The 22,658-nt window shown below is 46.5% G+C and overlaps 1 protein-coding gene across 1 annotated transcript in view; it reads right to left on the bottom strand.

Annotated features, from left to right (window-relative positions):
- Nucleotides 1–22,658, bottom strand: part of LOC311136368 (netrin receptor UNC5C-like) — a gene marked incomplete at both ends in the record, with an annotated part of 222,813 nt that overhangs the window by 64,589 nt on the left and 135,566 nt on the right. The window contains one exon of the mRNA XM_084170472.1: nt 15,249–15,352. Coding sequence (XP_084026598.1) covers nt 15,249–15,352 — 104 coding nt within the window. The remainder of the gene's footprint in view (nt 1–15,248; nt 15,353–22,658) is intronic.

Here is a 22,658-nt window from a genome sequence, read left to right on the forward strand (position 1 = left end):
AATAGATCATAATAGCATGTTAACTGTATATTGTTGAGGGGGAGCTATGGATATGAATATAATAGACGTTAGTCTGAGGTTTGTCATTGGTTATTTCAATGTGTTGCCTGCTGTTGGTCATATCTCACTCTTGGCTCACTGCACTCCCTGTCCTGGGTGGGTGGGGAGGCACACAGGTAAACAGTGGATGCACCGAGTAGGCTTGGGCGGTATACCGTATATACCGTATAGCGGGGGATTTGGAAATAGTCACGGGATGGTTTTTCAATACCGTCAATACCGTGGAAACTATTTATTTGTTTCAACTGAACGTTTTTCATGCTGTTCCAGAGCCAGTACTGTTCTTCCTTCAGACAATCATGCGTTAAAAACTTTGTTTATTTGCACAATGTCTCTCATTCACATTCGCTTGTAGATGGCATTTGGCATTTGGTAGCTACTACCTACTACTGAGTGTACAAACATTAGGAACACCTGCTCTTTCCATGACATAGACTGACCAGGTGAATCCAGGTGAAAGCTATGATCCCTTATTGATGTCACTTGTTAAATCCACTTCAGTCAGTGTAGATGAAGGTGAGGAGACAGGTTAAAGAAGGATTTTTAAGCCTTGAGACAATTGAGACACGGATTGTATATGTGTGCCATTCAGGGGGTGAATGGGCAAGACAAAAAATGTAAGTGCCTTTGTACGGGGTATGGTAGTTGTGTCAAGAACTGCAACGCTGCTGTTTCTTTTTTACACTCAACAGTTTCCTGTGTGTATCAAGAATGGTCCACCACCCAAAGGACATCCAGCCAACTTGATTAGAGTCAACATGGACCAGCATCCCTGTGGAACACTTTCGACACCTTGTAGAGTGTCGAAAGGGCATTTTTTGCGCATTTTTTGCGCAACTTCCGTACAAAGCTGGTAATATCGTAAATCCCGGGATCTGGATACCGCCCAACCCTAGAGTCGTGATAGGCACCCTATCGGCCTGCTCCTACAGGTCCTGGAGTCATCCCCTCCAGGACCTGTAGGAGAACCAGGTGTTATTGTCCTGTACACAGTATTACACACCTCTCTTTCATCTTCCTGCTGTGAAACACACAGGCTCTGACATTTCTGCTGGAGCATTTACTAATGGATGTTTGTTCACTTTTGACTCTATGACTCCGAGATACACATAAAGAGAATGGGAGAGAGCAGAGAGCAATAAAGGAATGAGAGAGAGAGCAAACAGCAAGAAAGGAGAGAGAGAAAAGGAGAGAGCGAGTCAGAGCCATTAGAGGTGAATCATAACCCAGGAACAAATCACGACTGAGATGATTGACAAGAGGCGAGCCTGACGGGCAGTCATTGGGTTAGTTGCCGTGGGGATTAGGCCTCCTGACACACACTCTCTCCCCTGGGGCCCCTTAATGAACACACACTTCCATGATAACACGGCAGGACCCCGGCAGACCGACGAAATGCCTGAATTAAAAGCCTGCTTCCATAGCAACAGGCTCAGCCGCGCGGCGGCGGCGGCGGCGGCGCGGCAGCACCCCTGAACCCTGTATTTATCTGGGGGCTGAGACAAGTTCTCTGAAGTGCAAAGATAGACAGAGGGCAGGAAGAAAAGAAAGGAAAAGAGAGAGAGAGAGAGAGAGGGGGGGGGCGGGAGAACGATAAAGCTGCATTCTATCAGAAGGCAGATTTAAGTTGGTTTTATGAGCTGCTTGCCACATCTTCACAGTGTGAAAAGAGGTGAGCGGCTTGCCACATGTTCACAGTGTGAAAGGAGGTGAGCTGCTTGCCACATCTTCATGGTGTGAAAGGAGGAGACTGTCTGTCTGTCACTAGTGTGATCTGGGATTTCATTAAAGGGGAGGGTCTGACCTCACGGGTGGCTAGAAAGTATTTTCTCTCCTTCTTCTCTGTCTCTATCCCTCTATGCACCCCTCCTCCCTCACTTCTGGTCTGGTCTCTCTCAGTGGTCGGAGATGAGTGAGCTTTACAGAAACCACGAGGAACCAAAATGGTGGTCTCATTCTCCTTCAGCAAACCATTACAACCACTACAATAGCCTCTCAAATTAATTTTTTTCTTTGCTCTTGATTAAGTACATTAAATATGTGTAACAGATGTCCAGCAAAGAGAAGAGGACTGGTCTCGCCACCAGTGTAACAGATGTGATGGTACTGCGTAACTCTCTTGCGTTGTGTTTTTAAAGAAAGAACTGTCCAGCCAGCGATCCCAGTTGATTAATGTTTATTCTGACGATAGACACAAGGAAGCACATTAGATGTGTGCTGGACAACAGCATGCTGATGGCTGTGGATCCATGACTCGTCGCTTGCATGTCAACATCAGAATGGAGCTTGTAATCAACAGTTATAACAATGATAAAAATGAGACAACATACAGTATGTGGAAGTACCTGCGACAATAGATAAAGGACAGGCCATCAGATGTGCATACAGACCCCTTGACTTTTTCCACATTTGTGTTACGTTACAGCCTTATTCTAAAATGGATTAAATTGTTTCCCCCTCCCTATCAATCTACACACAATACCCCATAATGACAAAGCAAAAACAGGTTTTTAGAAATGTTGCATACTGCAAAATACCCCCAATATTGCACTGTACATACCCCCCAATATCTAATATCTAACAGGTACCGTACACATATAAATACATCAGGACATGTACATAGTCAACTCGCACACATTGTAAATATTAAAATAGATTCCAGCATTTCAGAAAGTGACCCACCGCTTGCATGCCAACATCAGACTGGGAAGAACTGACGTTCGCAATCTCCCCCTATCTGCAAGCATAACCAATGGTATAACACCTTATTGATATGTAAATTCAACCAACCAAATTGAATACATATTTCTGTGGAAACATAACCAACCCTTTTGCCTTGCAAAAGTATTCATCCCCCTTTGCGTTTTTCCTATTTTGTTGATTTACAACCTGTAATTTAAATGGATTTTTATTTGGATTTCGTGTAATGGATATACTGTACACAAAATAGTCCACATTGGTGAAGTGAAATGAAAAAAAAAAAAGAACCCCCTTTGCTATGAAGCCCCTAAATAAGATCTGGTGCAACCAATTACCTTTAGAAGTCACATAATTTGTTAAATAAAGTCCACCTGTGTGCAATCTAAGTGTCACATGATCTGTCACATGATCTCAGTATATATACACCTGTTCTGAAAGGCCCCAGAGTCTGCAACACCACTAAGCAACGGGCACCACCAAGCAAGCGGCACCATGAAGACCAAGGAGCTCTCCAAACAGGTCAGGGACAAAGTTGTGGAGAAGTACAGATCAGGGTTGGGTTATAAAATGTTTTATCCGAAACTTTGAACATCCCACGGAGCACCATTAAATCCATTATTAAAAAATGACCACAGAGCTGGGCTTTACGGAAGAGTGGCCAGAAAAAAGCCATTGCTTAAAGAAAACAATAAGCAATGGTGTTCGCCAAAAGGCATGTGGGAGACTCCCCAAACATATGGAAGAAGGTACTCTGGTCAGATTAGACTAAAATTGAGCTTTTTGGCCATCAAGGAAAACGCTATTACATTTACATTTACATTTTAGCAGACGCTCTTATCCAGAGCGACTTACAGTTAGTGAATACATATTTTTTTATACTGGCCCCCCGTGGGAATCGAACCCACAACCCTGGCGTTGCAAACGCCATGCTCTATCAACTGAGCTACATCCCTGCCGGCCATTCCCTCGCCTACCCTGGATGACGCTGGGCCAATTGTGCGCCGCCCATGAGTCTCCCGGTCGCGGCCGGCTGCGACAGAGCCTGGGACAGAGCTATGTCTGGCGCAAACCCAACACCTCTCATCACCCCGAGAACACCATCCCCACAGTGAAGCATGGTGGTGGCAGCATCATGCTGTGGGGATGTTTTTCATCGGCAGGGACTGGGAAACTGGTCAGAATTGAAGGAATGATGTATGGCGCTAAATACAGGGAATTACTTGAGGGAAACCTGTTTCAGTCTTCCAGAGATTTGAGACTGGGACGGAGGTTCACCTTCCAGCAGGACAATGACCCTAAGCATACTGCTAAAGCAACACTCAAGTGGTTTAAGGGGAAACTTTTAAATGTCTTGGAATGGCCTGGTCAAAGCCCAGACCTCAATCCAATTGAGAATCTGTGGTACAGCTGGAGCAGTTTTGCCTTGAAGAATGGGCAAAAAATCCCAGTGGCTAGATGTATCCAAGCTTATAGAGACATACCCCAAGAGACTTGCAGCTGTAATTGCTGCAAAAGGTGGCTCTACAAAGTATTGACTTTTAGGGGGGTGAATAGTTATGCACGCTCCAGTTTTCTGTTTTTTTGTCTTATTTCTTGTTTGTTTCACAATAAAAAATATTTTGCATCTTCAAAGTGGTGTCACACCCTGGCTCTGGGGACTCTATATGTTGAGCCAGGGTGTGTATATTCTATGTTTTGTATTTCTGTGTTGGCCAGAGTGGTTCCCAATCAGAGGCAACGAGTGTCAGCTGTTGCTGGTTGTCTCTGATTGGGAGCCATATTTATAGAGGCTGTTTTCCCACAATAGTTGTGGGATCTTGTTTCCAGTTGGTTTGTTCCTAGTTAGGTTTGTCCTTTGGATGTCACGTATCGTTTGTTGTTTTGTTTCGCTGTTCGTGTTATTTCGATTAATAAAGTATGTTTGCTTTCAACACTGCGCATTGGTATACTCCGTCTAACGATCATGACAGAAGATCCCACCATACCAGGACCAAGCAGCGTGTCCAGGAGCAGGCGGCCTGGACATGGGAGGAAGCGCCGGGAAAGGAGCTGGAAAGGTTGGCGATGGCCCAGGTGGGCAAATCGTGGTCCTGGGAGGACATGCTCGGGGGCAAGGGGCCATGGGCTAAGATTAAGGCGGAGAGAGAAGCAACGGCGTCAACAGTGTCGTCGTCGGACGGACGAGAGGCAACCCCAGAAAATGTTTAGGGGGGGGCACACGGCATGGGCGACTGGGCAGCAGGAGGCTGCCACAGGGCGAAATGGGAGACGAGGAGAGAAGGCCACCGGGTTACGGGAGCCATTGGTGAGAGGAGGGAAGGAAGTTGTAGAGGCACGGCGAGAGGTACTGAGGTGTATTGCCAGTCCGGTCCGGCCCGTTCCTGCCCCTCGCACCAAGCCTACGGTGCGCGTCGCCAGCCCGGCCCGGCCTGTTCCTGCACCTCGCACCAAGCCTACGGTGCGAGTCGTCAGCCCGGCCCGGCCGGTTCCTGCTCCTCGCACCAAGGCTACGGTGTGCGTCGCCAGCCCGGCCCGGCCTGTTCCTGCCCTTCGCACCAAGCCTACGGTGTGCGTCGCCAGCCCGGCCCGGCCTGTTCCTGCTCCTCGCACCAAGCCTACGGTGCGCGTCGCCAGCCCGGTCCGGCCTGTTCCTGCCACTCGCACCAAGCCTACGGTGCGCGTCGCCAGCCCGGCCCGGCCGGTTCCTGCTCCTCGCACCAAGCCTACGGTGTGCGTCACCAGCCCGGCCCGGCCTGTTCCTGCCCTTCGCACCAAGCCTACGGTGTGCGTCGCCAGCCCGGCCCGGCCTGTTCCTGCTCCTCGCACCAAGCCTACGGTGCGCGTCGCCAGCCCGGCCCGGCCTGTTCCTGCCACTCGCACCAAGCCTACGGTGCGCGTCGCCAGCCCGGCCCGGCCTGTTCCTGCTCCTCGCACCAAGCCTACGGTGCGCGTCGCCAGCCCGGCCCGGCCTGTTCCTGCCACTCGCACCAAGCCTACGGTGTGCGTCGCCAGCCCGGCCCGGCCTGTTCCTGCTCCTCGCACCAAGCCTACGGTGCGCATCGCCAGCCCGGCCCGGCCTGTTCCTGCCACTCGCACCAAGCCAGGGGTGCGAGTCGTCAGCCCGGTAAGGCCTGTTCCTGCTCCACGCACCAAGCCAGGGGTGCGAGTCGTCAGCCCGGTCCGGCCTGTTCCTGCTCCTCGCACCGAGCCTACGGTGTGCGTCGCCAGCCCGGCCCGGCCTGTTCCTGCCCCTCGCACCAAGCCTACGGTGCGAGTCGTCAGCCCGGCCCGGCCGGTTCCTGCTCCTCGCACCTAGCCTACGGTGTGCGTCGCCAGCCCGGCCCGGCCTGTTCCTGCCCTTCGCACCAAGCCTACGGTGTGCGTCGCCAGCCCGGCCCGGCCTGTTCCTGCTCCTCGCACCAAGCCTACGGTGCGCGTCGCCAGCCCGGTCCGGCCTGTTCCTGCCACTCGCACCAAGCCTACGGTGCGCGTCGCCAGCCCGGCCCGGCCGGTTCCTGCTCCTCGCACCAAGCCTACGGTGTGCGTCACCAGCCCGGCCCGGCCTGTTCCTGCCCTTCGCACCAAGCCTACGGTGTGCGTCGCCAGCCCGGCCCGGCCTGTTCCTGCCACTCGCACCAAGCCTACGGTGCGCGTCGCCAGCCCGGCCCGGCCTGTTCCTGCCACTCGCACCAAGCCTACGGTGCGCGTCGCCAGCCCGGCCCGGCCTGTTCCTGCTCCTCGCACCAAGCCTACGGTGTGCGTCGCCAGCCCGGCCCGGCCTGTTCCTGCCACTCGCACCAAGCCTACGGTGTGCGTCGCCAGCCCGGCCCGGCCTGTTCCTGCTCCTCGCACCAAGCCTACGGTGCGCGTCGCCAGCCCGGCCCGGCCTGTTCCTGCCACTCGCACCAAGCCAGGGGTGCGAGTCGTCAGCCCGGTAAGGCCCGTTCCTGCTCCACGCACCAAGTCAGGGGTGCGAGTCGTCAGCCCGGTCCGGCCCGTTCCTGCTCCACGCACCAAGCCAGGGGTGCGTATCGTCAGTCCGGTACGGCCCGTTGCTGCTCCACGCACCAAGCCAGGGGTGCGCATCGTCAGCCCGGTCCGGCCCGTTCCTGTTCCACGCACCAAGCCAGGGGTGCGCATCGGCAGCCCGGTCCGGCCCGTTCCTGCTCCACGCACCAAGCCAGGGGTGCGCATCGTCAGCCCGGTACGGCCCGTTCCGGCTCCACGCACCAAGCCAGGGGTGCGCATCGTCAGCCCGGTCCGGCCCGTAGCTGCTCCACGCACCAAGCCAGGGGTGCGCATCGTCAGCCCGGTCCGGCTCGTCCCTGCTCCACGCACCAGGCCAGGGGTGTGCGTCGTCAGTCCGGCACAACCCGTGCCTGGGTCACCGGTGCCTGGTCAGGTACCGGTCAGCTGCTCCACACCGGAGCTGAAGCAATCCGCTTCTACGATGTCCAGTCCAGCTCCGGTCAGCGGGGCCAGACCGGACCAGGGGCGCCACGGGGGGACGGTTGAAGGGTGGTGGTCTAGCCCGGAGCCGGAACCGCCTCCGAGGAGGAATGCCCACCCAGCCCTCCCCTGGGTTGTTGATGTTTAGGCGCGGTCGCAGTCCGCGCCTTTAGGGGGGGGTACTGTCACACCCTGGCTCTGGGGACTCTATATGTTGAGCCAGGGTGTGTATATTCTATGTTTTGTATTTCTGTGTTGGCCAGAGTGGTTTCCAATCAGAGGCAACGATGTCAGATGTTGCTGGTTGTCTCTGATTGGGAGCCATATTTATAGAGGCTGTTTTCCCACAATAGTTGTGGGATCTTGTTTCCAGTTGGTTTGTTCCTAGTTAGGTTTGTCCTTTGGATGTCACGTATCGTTTGTTGTTTTGTTTTGCTGTTCGTGTTATTTCGATTAATAAAGTATGTTTGCTTTCAACGCTGCGCATTGGTCTACTCCGTCTAACGATCATGACAAGTGGTAGGCATGTTGTGTAAATCAAATGATACAAACCCCCCAAAAATCCATTTTAATTCCAGGTTGTAAGGCAACAAAATAGGAAAAATGTCAAGGGGGGTGAATACTTTCGCAAGCCACTGTATGGGGATGGAAACATATGTAACAATTACTTTTAGAGGTGCCTGGTTTGCGTCTAATGTATTCAGAGCATACAGTAAGACTTATTTAAATTACTCAATTGCTGTGCTATTTCAGAAACCTCAATACCAGTATTTCAGTCCTATCAGACCAAAGCTCCATTGGTAATGTTGGTGAGGGGAGCCAAAATAAATGTCTGCTGCCGCTTGTTTTCTTTGTGTGTGTATGTATGTGTGTGTGTTCATGTGTGTGTCAAACTGTGTGTTTGTGCCACTATCTATCATTACATCAGAGATTAATGTGTAGCATCGGGGCTAGACGTGTGAAGGGTCTGTTAGGCGTGAAGGCATGATTCCTCCTCTGTCTCAACACATCCCCTGGAGGAACACATACCTACCCTGTGTCTGTGTACTGGGTAGGTTTCTGTTTCTTTTTCACAACAAGAAGGTATGCTGTATCAACAGAGTGGATCGAGTTTGGCTTGAGACGTCATAATGATGTCATGTTCTGGTTTAAAACATTGTTTTCTTGTTATAGAGGTATCGTAACAACCAGTTTTGCTCGCTGGGTTTGAATCAATGCAGATTATATTGACTACTGCGGGTCAGCATCAACGCATCGCTGATGTCAGGGCAGGTTTTAAACCTCCAAAGCACACAAAAATTGGTGCTTTTAAAAACAGCCATATACCAGTATTTTGTGTTATCACACTACATGTATAAACCTTGATCAACTTTTCAGGATTACCTGCCTCAATATTACATAAATTCAATGATTGGAAAAGGACAGACGAGAAAGACATGGAAGCAGATAAATATTGTAAAAGGTCAACTGTAGAAGTATGTAATCTCTGACGATCATATCTGCAATTACGATCATGTCCCATTATTGTGGCGGGTGTGGTGCATGGATGTCATTATGGATTAAATGTTGATAATCCCCTTTAAAACAGCACCAGTGGGAGATAGAAATTAACCACGTTTCCATCCACAGTTTTTATGCGAGTAAAGTCATACCGTTAAAAAAAGAATCACGACACCTGTGATGGAAACAGGTCGTTTCGGTACAATTTTATAAATGCCGACAGATAATTTATTGGTTCGACATGGTGGGATCTTTTTGTGTCTGTAAAATTAATTATGCGAGAAATGGTAGTGGAAATGCCTTATGCGCAAATATTGATATAATAACCATCATATCGTGTGGTCCTCTCACTATGACTCAGGAAACCATGCAGTTCATTTGGCTACAGATGAAATAAGTTTGACTCCCGAGTGGCGCAGTGGTCTAAGGCACTGCATCGCAGTGCTAGCTGTGCCACTAGAGATCCTGGTTCGATTCCAGGCTCTGTCGCAGCCGGCCGCAACCAGGAGACCCATGGGCAGCGCACAATTGGTCGTCCAAGGTAGGGGAGGGTATGGCCGGCAGGGATGTGGGTTTGTTTCCCACGGGGGGCCAGTATAATTTTTTTTTTAACGTATGCATTCACTAACTGTAAGTCACCCTGGATAAGAGCGTCTGTTAAATGACAACATAATGATGGTGAAAGTGCAAGGTGATATTGATGCCAGTGGTGGTCGGTGACATTATTTTTTATGAGCATTGCCTTATTTCTATTACAGCATATTGGATAACTGTTATTCATACCAAGCTCAATGTAACATCGATAGGTTTAGGCTTACATGATTCTCAAATTGTCCCTATACCCATCATGAGGTTGCTACAATCTGGCCTATGAATGAAAGTTTACAACGTAGGTGCACAGGCTCAAGAGAAACATTTTAGTAGTCAAGGTGACAGACAGTGACATTTTACATTTTAGTCATTTAGCAGACGCTCTTATCCAGAGCGACTTACAGTTAGTGAGTGCATACATTTTTCATACTGGCCCCCCGTGGGAAACGAACCCACAACTCTGGCGTTGCAAGGGCCATGCTCTACCAACTGAGCTACAGGGGACCTACAGTGACACATTCAATACCGCCTTGCACACTCTTGCCTGCATCTAGCTGATCTAGGGAGTAATCATTAGTCCAACAGCTGCAAACGAGAGTTTCTATTGGACAAATTCAGGTATGTTTATTCCCGTTTCGTTGCGTTTAAGAAACTTTTCTTTCAACAGAATTGGCGGAATGACTACACCCCTGATCACACGCAAACACAGTTCAATTTCATAGCAGCCACATACAGTAGAAGTCGGAAGTTTACATGCACCTTAGCCAAATACATTTAAACTCAGTTTCATTTAAACTCAGTTTTTCTAAATTCCCTGTCTTAGGTCAGTTAGGATCACCACTTTATTTTAAGAATGTGAAATGTCAGAATAATAGTAGAGAGAATTATTTATTTCAGCTTTTATTTATTTCATCACATTCCCAGTTTACATACACTCAATTAGTATTTGGTAGCATTGCCTTTACATTGTTTAACTTGGGTCAAACGTTTCGGGTAGCCTTCCACAAGCTTCCCACAATAAGTTGGGTGAATTTTGGCCCATTCCTCCTGACAGAGCTGGTGTAACTGAGTCAGGTTTGTAGGCCTCCTTGCTCGCACACGCTTTTTCAGTTCTGCCCACAAATGTTCTATAGAATTGAGGTCATAGCTTTGTGATGGCCACTCCAATACCTTGACTTTGTTGTCCTTAAGCCATTTTGCCACAACTTTGGAAGTATGCATTGTCCATTTGGAAGACCCATTTGCGACCAAGCTTTAACTTCCTGACTGATGTCTTGAGATGTTGCTTCAATATATCCACATAATTTTCCTTCCTCATGATGCCATCTATTTTGTGAAGTGCACCAGTCCCTCCTGCAGCAAAGTACCCCCACAGCATGATGCTGCCACCCCCGCGCTTCACGGTTGGGATGGTGTTCTTCAGCTTGCAAGCGCCCACTTTTTCCTCCAAACATAACGATGGTCATTATGGCCAAACAGTTCTATTTTTGTTTCATCAGACCAGAGGACAATGTCAATTAGCCTATCACAAGCTTCTAAAGCCATGACATCATTTTCTTGAATTTTCCAAGCTGTTTAAAGGCACAGTCAACTTAGTGTATGGAAACTTCTGACCCACTGGAATTGTGATACAGTGAATTATAAGTGAAATAATCTGTCTGTAAACAATTGTTGGAAAAATTACTTGTGTCATGCACATAGTAGATGTCCTAACTGACTTCCCAAAACCATAGTTTGTTAACAAGAAACTTGTGGAGTGGTTGAAAAACTAGTTTGAATGACTCCAACCTAAGTGTATGTAAACTTCCGACTTCAACTGTACAAACAGCATGAGAAAATTGCTTGTTGTAGAATTCCTTCTCGCATCTATGTGCTCGCCTCCTCTCACCTTTTCCCTTCGCTTGTGGACTTCAGTGCACAACACATCAGCTGTCTGTGACCAGGTGAAAAAACCTTTCCAAGCCAAACCTTCATTTCATAACCGCTAACCGCTACACACAACCTGCCTACATCGTCGTAGCTACTAGAACTAATGTGTAAGCAAACCCACTACAATCATGCAGTACAGTGTAGACAGCAAGCAGTTTAGCAGTTACAGTTTAGCACGCCCCGGTGGCAATAAATTAATAAAACCAAAAGCTTACCTTGACTTGGAAGAATTCCAAGTTTGGATAGCCGTAGCCAGCTAGCTAACATGGCGTTCCTCTCTGATTGAGCCGGGTGTTTGAGTAGGCTAAACTATCTAGCTGCATTGGGTAGCTAAGAGAAAATGAATAAAAAATACAACGAAATATCTCTCTCTCTCTCTCTCTCTCTCTCTCGCTCTCTCTTGCTTCTCCTTCATTTTTAAATCAATGAATTTGATCAAAACTGTTCAACTATTGTCTTTCTCTTTGAGTCAACTACTCAATACATTTTATGCACTGCAGTACTAGCTAGCTGTAGCTTATGCTTTCAGTACTAGATTAATTGATTGGGGGGACAACAAGTCAGTTCATGCTGCAAGAGCTCTGATCGGTTGGAGGATGTCCTCCGGAAGCTGTCATAATTACTGTGTAAGTCTATGGAAGTGGGTGAGAACCATGAGCCTCCTAGGTTTTGTATTGAAGACAATGTACCCAGAGGAGGACGGAAACTAGCTGTCCTCCAGCTACACCATGGGGCTACCCTACCCCTGCTGTTGAAGCTACTGTAGACCTTCATTGCAAAACAGTGTGTTTTAATAAATTATTTGGTGACGTGAATATATTTAGTATAGTTTATCTAAAAAGGATAACTTCTTTAATGTTTCACTTTATTTTTATGAAATTCACTGAGGAGGATGGTCCTCCCCTTCCTCCTCTGAGGATCCTCCACTGCATGATGCTCCTTTCCAATAAATATTGAGGGTCTTATTCTGGTGATGATCAATGCTTGACTGTCGTTTGACAAATAAAATATTCTTACTCTTATCCATAATAATCTCATCATGTAGACTAGCCTACCCGCACAGCCTACCCGCACTGTACCTTTGAGCTGTTGGCCAGAGCGCACGTGCCAAGACCACATTTGCTATTCAACGCAAAACTATCGGTAGAGTTGAAAATGAGATGGAAACACATTGAACTTTAGATTTTTATTCAGTACATGAAAATGTCAGCGAAAAAATACATTTTGTGTGCACTACGTCATCACGCACTGATTTTTCCAAACAAGTCTGTTTGGTGGAAACACACCACTGGTGGGAAAATTGGCATCTTTTCTTTAAGTAGACTTAGAATATTCACATGAAAATCTGTCGCCAGTTGGATGGAAACCTAGCTATTGTTGTCCTCAGAAAACATTCATAATTCTGTAGTAATACTATTGCGATTTTGACATACATTTGGTATTTTATTAGGATCCCCATTAGCTGCTGCGAAAGCCACAGCTACTTTTCTACTCTTCCGCAGATACATTGATGATACAAACTGACCACCAGCAATTGCGTCGTCAGAGGCGATGTTCAATCCAGCAAGATACAATGACCTTCCTACAGTAATAAAGAACCAGAGAAAATACAAAAGCTGCTCCCAGGATCCAAGGTCCATACCAGGTCAAACTGTGCATGTGCGTGTGTGTGTGAGTACAGTATTATCTTTTGTTTTATTAGAATGTGTGATGTGGATCATTGCGTAGCACTACACCTGGAAAAGACAGCTGAGTCCATGAGAATCCATCTAAATGATTTAGCATAGTGCTGTAAGACATGGGCAGAATTGGCACATTGACATGTCTCTCTACCATGCCAGTGCCTTCCTGCCTGCCTCACCCTCTCTGGCCTGGCATGGCCTGGTCATAGCCATCCAGTAAAAGAGCCACAGAGAGAACTGACAACCCACTGGATCCAAACCCAACAACCCTCGACAGCTCTTCTCCCTCTCCCTCCCGCTCTGTCTCCCTGTGGCTGGAATATGACAGATCTATCCTCTGCAGTGACTCTGCTACATATTTCTGCAGATGCATATGCAACCACAGACTTGGGCCCATCTGTTTTTTCCTAGCCGGGTTCCTGAAGCATTTGTGTGAGAAAATGCCTGCCAGACAGAGAGAGAAAAAAGGTTCTCAGGATCAGTTGGGGTCTTTTTTCTCTTCTTCAACAGCTGTGTTTTACTTCAGAAAAGAAGAAAAATATGGGTAATAGACTGGTGTCTTTATTTTTCAAGTGAGGTAAGTGTGTGTGAGTAATTAATGGTGTTGGATGCCTGCCTCTCTCCACAAGCGGTGGCGGTCGGCCTAGGCTTCACTTCAATACAGTACCCCCTCCCATCCCTTTTCATTCCAAACTACAATCTGTCATTCCATTCAGACTTCATTATCCTTGGTTGATGATGAAAGTGATGACAGTGATTCTCTCTGCCCCGTCAGTGCACAGCTGTGTTGCTAGAGTAACAGTAAGGCCTTGATGAGCACAGGTGTGTCATCACAATTGTGCTCCTGTTGAGTCATAATTATCCCACTGAGCCAATCAGAGAGAAGCTTGATTGGCATCGCTCTGACACAAACTGTTGGAATCACCAATAGAAAAGGCCTATTTGAGGAAGTTAGAAAGAGAGTTTTCGAGAGAGTTTGGCCCAAACTTACTCCATTTAGTCTGTCAGCATTTCTCATCGGAGATAAAGGCAAGGCAGTTCCACTCACTTAACTCAGCTTTTCCGGTTCAGTCGCAGGCCTTTTCAGAGTTCAGACCTGTGAAAAACTCACTCCAAAGCACACTAATTCTCTCACACACTAACCCTCTCCCCCTATTTCTATTTCCCTGTCTCTCCTTCTCTCCCTGTCCCTCTCCTCCTTTCATCTTCCCTCTTTCTCTCTCTGTCCCTGTAATCAATGACTCAGGCCTTAGAATTCACCACAACATTGTCAGGTTGTAGAATAGGGAGGATGTGGGGTAGGGAGGGGTGCTACTTGGCAGAGGGAGGATAATACACAGTGGCCCAGTTTAGGAGCCCTGCTCTTATTGCAGATAACTACACGTTGCCCCTCCCGTACCCACATTGTGATGACTGGCCAGCCTTCAGGAAATACCCAAACATGGCCTTGAAAAGCCCAGTGAGGCAGCAGCTGAAAGAGCAGTGCTTTTCTGTGCATTAGAATGTGTGAAACAACTCAGTAATATTATAATAGAATGACTGAGAAAAGCTACTGAAAAAACGGTGTTCTATTCTGACATAAAGAGAGTTTGATATAGGATATAACTTCTACTTCTAGTTATTGGCATTGCCTAATGTAGTTCAGTAAGGCATCCTGATTGGTCGGCATACCTGAGCCAGATACAATACCATCTTAAAGCAGATACAATACAACTTAAATATTAAATCTACCAGGCCACTTAAAAGATACACCCTCTTAAGATTCTAACAATCACTATTAATACATTTTTTTATTCAAATAAGCTTCCAGGAATGTGGATGATGGTGGGAGCCATAACACAATAGAAACAATGGAAGCTAGCTCTAACAGTCTCTGCAGCTCTGCTACTAAACCTCTCCTCAGATCAGGCCAATTCATTTGGCTAATCTTCCCTGCAGGACTTTATCGGTGGGTAAAAAAAGGCACACAATGAGGCTGGAAAGCATTTTGTTGTTGTAAGAGCTGTACATCTTATTGCTTTGTCATGTTGTTGCGGCAGAGCCAGCTCTATTTGTTAGGATCAGGAGTGAGGAGGGGTTGGAGTTGCCATCTGTTAAGGAGGAGTAGAGACAGGGGGTCCCAGTGTATCTGACATTATGGGGCTAAAGCTTTAGGCTCCGCTGCTTACAGTAGCTCCAACGACACAACAAAGTTCTGCATTTTCAGGCTGACTTTCAGGGTAAGTGCTTGTTAACCAGCTAAGGTTACCTACTTTACTTGACTATTTATGTTCATTCATTGGACGACCAAATACCAGAGAGTCACTGTAGCTTTGAGCCATAACCTTTGACCCTTACCTCAGCAGCAGGGATTCCTTCTGGAGGACGGCACTGAAGAAGCACTTCCTGTTCTAGAGACACTTCCTTTCCCAGAGGCTCCTGGTCAAACGTCTTCCTGAGATCTGGAGAAAGACAAACCATAAATAAACATGATGTAACATATTAGACTATGGGAGGCGCACAGTACTACATAGAGCCATGACTACATGGAACTCTATTACACATCAAGTAACTGATGCAAGTAGTAAAATTAGATTTAAAAAACAGATAAAAAAACACCTTATGGAACAGCGGGGACAGTGAAGCAACACAAACATAGGCGCAGACACATGAATACACACACACACGATAACATATGCACTATACACACATGTACACATGGATTTTTGTACTGTAGATATGTGGTAGTGGTGGAGTAGGGGCCTGAGGGCACACAGTGTGTTGTGAAATTTGTGAATGTATTGTAATGTTTTTAAAATGTTATGAACTGCCTTAATTTTGCTTGACCCCAGGAAGAGTAGCTGCTGCCTTGGCAGCAGCTAATGGGGATCCATAATAAATACAAATACAAATATCCCTCACATGATATGGCACTGATGTCTTTGATATGGTTCTGATGTCTTTGATATGGAACTGATGTCTTTGATATGGCACTGATGTATTTGATATGGCACTGATGTCTTTGATATGGCACTGATGTCTTTGATATGGCACTGATGTCTTTGATATGGTTATGATGTCTTTGATATGGAACTTATGTCTTTGATATGGCACTGATGTCTTTGATATGGCACTGATGTCTTTGATATGGTTCTGATGTCTTTGATATGGAACTTATGTCTTTGATATGGCACTGATGTCTTTGATATGGCACTGATTTCTTTGATATGGCACTGATGTCTTAGATATGGCACTGATGTATTTTTATTACAAAAGTATTTGAAGCTTGTATACTGTCGTTTCTCAGTACACAGCTAGCATATTAACTGCATTTACAGTTGAAGTAGAAAGTTAACATACACCTTAGCCAAATACATTTAAACTCAGTTTTTCACAATTCCTGACATTTAATCCTAGTAAAGATCCTAGTAAGAAACTTTTCTTTCAACAGAATTGGCGGAATGACTACACCCCTGATCACACGCAAACACAGTTCAATTTCATAGCAGCCACATACAGTAGAAGTCGGAAGTTTACATGCACCTTAGCCAAATACATTTAAACTCAGTTTTTCAAAATTCCCTGTCTTAGGTCAGTTAAGATCACCACTTTATTTTAAGAATGTGAAATGTCAGAATAATAGTAGAGAGAATTATTTCTTTCAGCTTTTATTTCTTTCATCACATTCCCAGTGGGTCAGAAGTTTACATACACTCAATTAGTATTTGGTAGCATTGCCTTTACATTGTTTAACTTGGGTCAAACATTTCAAGTAGCCTTCCACAAGCTTCCCACAATAAGTTGGGTGAATTTTGGCCCATTCCTCCTGACAGAAATGGTGTAACTCAGCCAGGTTTGTAGGCCTCCTTGCTCACACACGCTTTTTCAGTTCTGCCCACACATTTTCTATAGAATTGAGGTCAGGGCTTTGTGATGGCCACTCCAATACCTTGACTTTGTTGTCCTTAAGCCATTTTGCCACAACTTTGTAAGTATGCTTGGGGTCATTGTCCATTTGGAAGACCCATTTGCGTCCAAGCATTAACTTCCTGACTGATGTCTTGAGATGTTGCTTCAATATATCCACATAATTTTCCTTCCTCATGATGCCATCTATTTTGTGAAGTGCACCAGTCCCCCACAGCATGATGCTGCCACCCCATGCTTCACGGTTGGGATGGTGTTGGGATGGTGTTCTTCGGCTTGCAAGCGACCCTCTTTTTCCTCCAAGCATAACGATGGTCATTATGGCCAAACAGTTCAATTTTTGTTTCATCAGACCAGAGGACATTTCTCCAAAAAGTACGATCTTTGTCCCCATGTGCAGTTGCAAACCGTAGTCTGGCTTTTTTATGGCGGTTTTGGAGCAGTGGCTTCTTCCTTGCTGAGCGGCCTTTCAGGTTATGTCGATATAGGACTCGTTTTACTGTGGATATAGATACTTTTGTACCTGTTTCCTCCAGCATCTTCACAAGGTCCTTTGCTGTTGTTCTGGGATTGATTTGCACTTTTCGCACCAAAACACTTTCATCTCTAGGAGACAGAATGCGTCTCCTTCCTGAGCGGTATGACGGCTGCGTGGTCCCATGGTGTTTATACTTGCTTACTATTGTTTGTACAGATGAACGTGGTACCTTCAGGCGTTTGGAAATTGCTCCCAATGATGAACCAGACATGTGGAGGTCTACAACTGTTTTTCTGAGGTCTTGGCTGATTTCTTTAGATTTTCCCATGATGTCAAGCAAAGAGGCACTGAGTTTGAAGGTAGGCATTGAGATACATCCACAGGTACACCTCCAATTGACTCAAATGATGTTAATTAGCCTATCAGAAGCTTCTAAAGCCATGACATAATTTTCTGGAATTTTCCAAGCTGTTTAGTCAACTTAGTGTATGTAAACTTCTGACCCACTGGAATTGTGATACAGTGAATTATAAGTGAAATAATCTGTCTGTAAACAATTGTTGGGAAAATTACTTGTGTCATGCACAAAGTAGATGTCCTAACCGACTTGCCAAAACTATAGTTTGTTAACAAGAGTGAGTGGTTGAAAAACGAGTTTTAATGACTCGAACCTAAGTGGATGTAAACTTCCAACTTCAACTGTAGCAGCGTTTCCCAAACACAGTCCTTTTGGTTTTTGCCCTAGCACTACACAGCTGATTCAAATAATCAACTCATCATCATCATTCAAATAATTCAAATAATCAACTCATCATCATCAACCAAAACATGCACCCCTTGGAACTACTCTCTCTCTCTCTCTCTCTCTCTCTCTCTCTCTCTCTCTCTCTCTCTCTCTCTCTCTCTCTCTCTCTCTCTCTCTCTCTCTCTCTCTCTCTCTCTCTCTCTCAGGGTGTTTTCACAAATAGTCCTCTTCAAAAAAGAATCGATCTCAGTTCTCTTTGGAGTAGAAAATTATAATTTCACCCATTTTGTGGACCGAGTCCTCAAAAATTAAGCGAACCGCACTGAGTTCATAAAAATTGGCTGAAAGGGACCAAGTGTGAAATCTCTCTCTCTCTCTCTCTCTCTCTCTCTCTCTCTCTCTCTCTCTGCATGCTGGGAGTGTTTGGTGCATGCTGGGAATTGTTTGAGTGAGTGCTAAGTGCGAGTGTTGTGTAGAGTTAGATATCCTGGGTTTTCCTTTTCTTGGTGATATCCTTTTTTCTTCTATGCATGATTAAGGTTATTATTTCTATTTTCTTGTTGTGGTAGAATTAAGTATATTGTTTTTCGTGTCGAAATTACCCTGATTTTGGTGGGGATGGCGGCCCGAATGGGGACGCCGTCCCTGTCACTTCGGCACGGCTTTAGGTGTGTTACTGAAGCTACTGTCACGGTGGAGGAGGTTCTGGTCGCCGTAGGAGAGAAGGTAGGATATGAGAATGTTGCTTATGCGTCACGGATGAATAAAGCGGTGGTGGTATTTCTTAAAGAAGAGCGCCTTGTTGATCGTATGGTTGAGCATGGCGTACTTCTTAAAGGAATGTTTATTCAAGTTACGCCGCTTTTTTCTCCGTCAACAAGGGTAACGATTTCAAATGTACCGCCGTTCATTCCAAATGAGCTATTGGAGCGCGAGTTATTGCGCTTTGGGAAGTTTGCAAGTTCAATTAAGGTTGTCCCATTGGGTTGCAAACACCCGGCGTTGAAACAGGTTATGTCGTTTCGGCGACAGGTGTTTATGTTTTTGGACTCACCGGAGCAGACTTTGGAGTTATCGTTTAAAGTCAAGTATGACAATAGACTGTATATGGCTTATGCTAGTACGGGTAGTCAACGGTGTTTTGAGTGTGGGGATGTTGGTCATAAGCGACATGCTTGCCCGAAAAGGGAGAAGGCAGAGGGAGGGGCGCAGGTGGTCCTCGTAACGCCTGGGCCCACTGATGTAGGAAGAGGTGGGCTGACAGTGGTAGAGCAGCCACACGCATCTGTTGCTGAGGAAAAAGTTGTCCGTGTTGAGGGCACAGAGGTGCAACTTGTACCAGAGGGAAATGTTATGCAGCAGAAAAAAATTGTTGTAGAAGGTAAGGATGGATCTGAAGGGCCATTTCCTCAGACTGGTGAGGAGGTGCCCAGTACGAGTGCTGTGGTACAGGAGGGGGTACATGTGGAGCTAATCTCCCAGGTAGTGGAGGAGATGCCCACTACAAGTAATGGGTTACAGGAGAGGGTTCATGTGGAGCTAATCTCCCAGGTAGTGGAGGAGATGCCCACTATGAGTGCTGGGGTACAGGGGGGGGTTCATGTGGAGCTAGGTTCCCAGGTAGTGGAGGAGATGCCCACTACGAGTAATGGGGTCCAGGTGGGGCTAGTCTCCCAGGTAGTGGAGGAGATGCCCACTACGAGTAATGGGGTTCAGGTGGGGCTAGTCTCCCAGGTAGTGGAGGAGATGCCAGGTACGGGTGATGGGGTGCAAGTGGGGAGTGTTGAAAGGGATGTAGTAGAGGGGAGTCAGTGGTCTGTGGCCTCAGTTGAGGAGGATCAGGAGAAGGATATGGATATCTCTCTTGATACGATATCAGCTGGTGAGGACTCAATTTACGATCTAGAGGAGGTAAATGGGTTTCTGGATCAGACTTTTGGGAAATCTGTCAAATTGGCAGATTATTTTGATGTTGATAAGTTTGTGAGGTCAGCTGTGATGTTACAGAAGACGGTGGGGTTAGACCAGTTGAGTGAGAAGAAGCGGTTTCGCTTGAGGAAATATGTTACTGCTGTTGCAGCAGCAAAAGGTGGTGGGAAACGTGGTCAGGTTAAGAGAAAATTTAAATAATGATGATGATTATGCCTCATAGGGTGTTCTATGCTCTTTGTCTGGTTTCTCTGTGGTTTCTTCTGCTTTTCCTTTTTCTTTTCTATATGGAGGTACTAAGGGTAGGTTCTCTCAATATTAATGGAGGAAGGGACAGGAATAAGAGGGCTTGGGTATTAGAAGTAATAAAACAGAAAAGGCTTAATGTAGTTTTCCTACAGGAGACACATAGTGATGAGGAAAATGAGGTTGACTGGGGTATGTGGTGGGAGGGGCAGCATATACTCAGTCATGGTACTAATTTCAGTGCTGGGGTGGCAATCTTGTTTTCTTCAGGCTTAGGGGTGACTGTGGTATCTACAACAGAGATTGTCAAGGGTCGGGTTTTATTGGTCAAGGTGGATGTTATGTTTTTTTTAGTTTTTTTTTTATGTTTATGCTCCTAATGAGGGTACAGAGCGTATTGTTGGTTTTGATAAAATAAAGGAAATCTTAAGACAGTGTGACCAAGAGGGGTGTATGGTTTTAGGGGGGGACTGGAACTGTACAGTGGATTTTACTGTTGATCGCACCGCTGAAGAACCTCACCTGCGGTCAGCAATTTGTCTGTCTGGTCTATTAACTGAGTTTGAGCTTTCTGATGTGTGGAGAGTAAGGAATGCAAAAGTTAGGCAGTACACATGGCTAAAAATTAATGAAGGTCATGTCAGTGCAGCAAGGTTAGACAGGTTGTATGTATCTGAGCAATACTGTAGTAGGGTTGGAAGGTGTGACATTATTCCTGTTGGTTTCTCTGATCACCATATTGTCACTGTTGATATTCACTTGTCCTGTCCACGAAGGTCATCATCTTATTGGTATTTTAATGTTAAGCTGTTACATGATGTCATGTTTTGTGAAAGGTTTTTGTTGTTTTGGGAAAAATGGAGGGTTACAAAAGGGAATTTTGAGTCCTTGAGACAATGGTGGGAGGTTGGGAAGGCCCAAATACGATTATTTTGTCAACAGTATACTGCTCTGTCTCGAATTGAAGTTAAAGAGACTATCAGGGCCCTTGAACAGGACATTAAATCTATTGAATTGAAGTTGCTCACTCAGAATGACCCCGGACTAGTCATGAACTTACAGGACAAGAAACATGAATTGAGGTCGTTTCTGCATGAAAGAGTGAAGGGTGCCTTGATTAGGTCTCGTTTCGCTTCCCTCAAGGATATGGATGCACCTAGTGCTTTTAAAAAAAACCTAGGACTGTTGTACAGTGACGGTTCTAGCTGGGTTGACACAGCCTACACATTGATGAGGAGAGCGGGCTGTTTGGGCTTAGACAAGCACCTTTTCCTCTTAAAGCTGGAGGGGGGTGAGTTGCCTGGCCTGACTCCATTTTATGAGTCTGTTATGCAGGCTTGGAGAGTTCTGGTCAAGTCCCGTAAGGCCTGCACGCCACCAGGGATGTGGCTTTTTGAAGAGCCTCTTTTCCATAACACTGCCATCCAGTCCCGTGTTCTGGGTTCAGCTAGCCTACGTTCATGCCTGTTAGGCGTGGGGTGTACTAAGCTGGGTCATCTGATGCGGAACAGGAATAGGTCGTTGGAGGAGCTGGGAGAAAGAGCGGGGATCAGATCGTCTCGCCTACTGAGGAAGGTCGTCGCTGAGGTCTGTGACTCCTTGCCAGTACTTCATCTGCAGTATGTGACTGACACTTCCAATTCTGATCGGTGGAAGGAGGGTCTGGATTATGTGTTCCCTGCACTGATTGTTAGTGCTGCGGCGGGGGCATTCGAGGAGGACGTGGGGATGCTGCTTTCCTTTGATACCCCGGAGCTGGGGGAGTTCAAGAAAGTGGGAAAGAAGGCCATGTACAGAATATGTGTAAAGGTGTCCCACGCCTCTTCCCTGGAAGGGTTAAAATCGACGAGGTGGGCGGGTGTGCTTGGTCCAGGTGCCTCCCCAAAAGGCTGTTGGCGATCATTATACAAACTGCCTATTGATAAGAGGACAGCTGACCTCCAATGGAGGATAATACATGGAGCCATAGCCACCAACATGCATCTGGTACACCTGGATCCTACTGTGTCCATTCTGTGCTGAGCCTGAAACTCTGGCACATCTGTTTTTACAGTGTCCCAGGTTGGTCGGGATGATTGACCTGATCACAAATTGGTTCTCAACGTTGGGAGAGGTTTTCTCTTCTCAACTGTATATATTTGGGCCAAAGTATAGGCTTAGCCAAAAAGGTGTAGTTGTGTTGCTTAATTTTGTGTTAGGGGCAGCAAAATTAGCGATATGGAAGACCCGAAAGAACAGTATTCGGGGACAGGGGTCTGTGGATGTGGTGGGAATGTTGGCAGCGAGACTAAGGGTTGAGTTTGCCTATTATAAACTTGTCAACAATATTGATATTTTTATGAGTATATGGGGTATTCAGAGGCTGTTGTGTTTTGTTACTGTGGAGGAGGAATTGGAGTTGTGTTTTTAATTGATGTGTAACTACGGTTTTGTATGAGTATTT

Source organism: Coregonus lavaretus (genome assembly GCF_964263955.1).
Source record: "Coregonus lavaretus genome assembly, chromosome: 10".
Taxonomy (NCBI): Eukaryota; Metazoa; Chordata; class Actinopteri; order Salmoniformes; family Salmonidae; genus Coregonus; species Coregonus lavaretus.